The 3,163-nt window shown below is 47.1% G+C and overlaps 1 protein-coding gene across 1 annotated transcript in view; it reads left to right on the top strand.

Moving 5' to 3' along the window:
* Positions 1-3,163, top strand: part of USP4 (ubiquitin specific peptidase 4 (proto-oncogene)) — a 75,688-nt gene that overhangs the window by 34,694 nt on the left and 37,831 nt on the right. Inside the window, exons 7-8 of the mRNA XM_011939310.1 lie at positions 1,658-1,798; positions 2,580-2,697. Of these exons, the coding sequence (XP_011794700.1) occupies positions 1,658-1,798; positions 2,580-2,697 (259 nt within the window). The remainder of the gene's footprint in view (positions 1-1,657; positions 1,799-2,579; positions 2,698-3,163) is intronic.

The raw sequence follows: 3,163 nt of genomic DNA on the forward strand, positions 1-3,163 counted from the left end.
GAGTAGCTGGGACTACAGGCGCCCGCCACCGCGCCCGGCTAATTTTTTGTATTTTTAATAGAGACGGGGTTTCACTGTGGTCTCGATCTCCTGACCTTGTGATTCGCCCGCCTCGGCCTCCTAAAGTGCTGGGATTACAGGCGTGAGCCACCGCGCCCGGCCATTGTTTGTTATTTTTTAAGAGACAGAGTATCACTCTGTCACCCAGGCTGGAGTGCAGTGGCGCGATCTTGGCTCACTGAAACCTCTGCCTCCCGGGTTCAAGCAATTCTTCTGCTCCTCAGCCTCCCCAGTAGCTGGGACTACAGGCACATGCCACCATGTCCTGGGACTACAGGCACATGCCACCACGCCTGGCTAATTTCTTTATTTTCTTTTTTTTGAGAAAGAGTTTCGCTCTTGTTGCCCAGGCTGGAGTGCAATGGCTGCATTGCACTCACATTGCAATGTGAACAATCTTGGCTCACCGCAACTTCCGCCTCCCAGGTTCAAGCAATTCTCCTGCCTCAGCCTCCCGAATAGTGCCACTACATCTGGCTAATTTTTTTTTTTTTTTTTTTTGAGATGGCATCTTGCTCTGTCACCAGGCTGGAGTGCAGTGGTGCAATCTTGGCTCACTCCCGGGTTCAAGTGATTCTCCTGCCCCAGCCTCCGGAGTGGCTGGGATTACAGGTGCCCGCCACCACGTCCAGATAATTTTTGTATTTTTAGTAGAGACGGGGTTTCACTGTGTCTTGAACTCCTGACCTCATGGCCATACTGGTCTTGAATTTTTGACCTCGTGATTCTCCTGCCTTGGCCTCCCAAAGTGCTGGGATTACAAGGGTGAGCCACCTCACCTGGCCTAATTTTGTATTTGTAGTAGTGACGGGGTTTCTCCATGTTGGTCAAGCTGGTCTCAAACTCCTGACCTCAGGTGATCCATCTGCCTTGGCCTGCCAAAGTGCTGAGATTACAGGTGTGAGCCATTGCGCCCGGCCTGGCTAATTTCCTTTGCATTTTAGTAGAGACAGGTTTCACTGTGTTGCCCAGGCTGGTCTCGAACTCCTGAGCTCAGGCAATCTGCCTGTCTCGGCCTCCAAAAGTGCTATGGAGTACAAAAAAAAAGGTAAAAATTAAAATTTTTAAAATAAGATTTACTTTCTTCCTTATGTCCTTATATAGATTCTAGCAGATTGATGAAATTGATAGCTATTTAAAATTTGGACAATTAGCCCTTGAATTAATTTGAAAGTAGAAATCTAAAACAAGAGCCTAAAAATATTAAAACATGAGTTTGAAATAGAGAGGTTACAGTGGCAAATTTAAAGGAACAAAATTCTCCATAGAAGGCATAGTGAAACCAAATTGGCATTTTTCTCTTCTCATGTCCTTATACCCAGCTATTTAATTACAGGCATGAGCCACTGCGCCTGGCCAGCCTTGTGGTTTTTCACACTGAAAGGGTATATGATGATGTGGACTGATGTGACAGGAAGACCAATTAATTTCTGGACTCTCACTTTACCTTCAAGTAGTATGAATACAGGCTTTTTGTAATTTATTTTAACTAACTGAATATGAAGAACATTTATTTCTTGAGAAGCGACCTAAGGCATTAAATAGGGCTTGCTCTTTGCAAAAAGTCAGTAGCATTGTTTCTGCTTCTCCCTCCCAGATCAAGCACTGCGCCTAGCAGAAATTTTACTACCTCTCCAAAATCATCAGCAAGTCCCTATTCCTCAGTGTCTGCCTCTCCCATTGCAAATGGTGATAGCACTAGCACCTGTGGAATGCACAGTTCCGGTGTCAGCAGGGGGTAAGAGCAGGTCCTTTCACTCTGCTTCCTTTCCCTCTGTCCTTTCCCAGGCTGTATCTTGAGAGCTCATCTGCCGCTACACTAAGCATGGTGGGGTTAGAGTTCCTCATGGGAACGTGCTGCATGTAGTTTCTCACTCCATTTCATACCTGTAGTAAAGTGTGCTTCCAAGTTCTGATCTGTGCTGCTTGTCCTCCTGTGAGCTGGTGTTTTCCCCACAGCCTACATCACAGGTAGTCTTAGTGTGGGGCGGGGTAGGGGTCTCTGCATTTGTTTATGAAGGGATGGGCTGGCACATATGGCAGAGTAGTTGTGAAGGGACAGTGCTCAGCTGTGGATGGCCGTGATCCTTTCTCCAAGCATTTCAGGCACACATGCCACATGGCATAGATGGGGGAAGAGGGCAAATGAGGTGAGGAAGTGTGCATGAACTTTCAGGGCCAGTCAAGCCTGGGTGTGGCCTGGTGGGTGGTAGCAGATGCAAGCTCTTGATAACTAAAATGGTCTTCCCTTAAGTCACCTTGCAAAATTAGCATTTGCCATAGCCTAACAGGAAAATTCAAATAGTGTTTCTTTCCTTAAGGATGTGCTTACCAGCTGCTAGTGTGTCAAGTAAAGGGTGGGGCAGGTCTGGAGGGCAGGGGAGGGGGTAGAGGGAATTTGCATCATGGGCTTACTACCACACACAAGTTCTAGAGGCCCCCATAGGAGCCTCAGAAAACATCTTGAGGGCATGTGTTATGCACTTGCTTTTATTGCTGATGTGTGTTGTGTTTTCCAGTGGATCTGGCTTTTCTGCTTCGTATAATTGTCAGGAGCCACCATCCTCTCATATACAACCTGGGCTCTGTGGACTTGGAAACCTGGGAAACACCTGCTTCATGAACTCCGCTTTGCAGGTAGAGGAAAGAACTTCCATTCAAATAACACAGCATCTTGAGGTTTGGGTGGAAGCGGCCTGCAACGATACCCGGTGGATCCTGTCCCAGGAGTCCCTGCCTACCCCTTGTTAGTGCTTCAGTAGTCTCTGCCAGGGCATCTCCCACTAGGTGGTACAGAATGGCTTCATCAGTATTTGTGGACCCCAGATGTCTTTGTAGTCAGTTCTGTGTTTGGTTTTATAGTAAGATTATTTTGAATTTTATTGACTGTTGAGGTAGGATCTCTCTAGAAAATATTGGAGTGCATCCCTGATTGGTCTCTGATGGGATGAGGAGAACTTATAGCAGGTGATGCCAAGCTCAATTATGCCTTGCTGAAGGCTGACTACCTTTTCACTAAAAATAACTGTCCCAGCCAGGCGCAGTGGCTCACGCCTGTAATCCCAGCACTTTGGGAAGCCAAGGTGGGTGGATCACCTGAGGT

Source organism: Colobus angolensis, unplaced genomic scaffold (genome assembly GCF_000951035.1).
Source record: "Colobus angolensis palliatus isolate OR3802 unplaced genomic scaffold, Cang.pa_1.0 Scaffold18, whole genome shotgun sequence".
NCBI classification, from domain to species: domain Eukaryota; kingdom Metazoa; phylum Chordata; class Mammalia; order Primates; family Cercopithecidae; genus Colobus; species Colobus angolensis.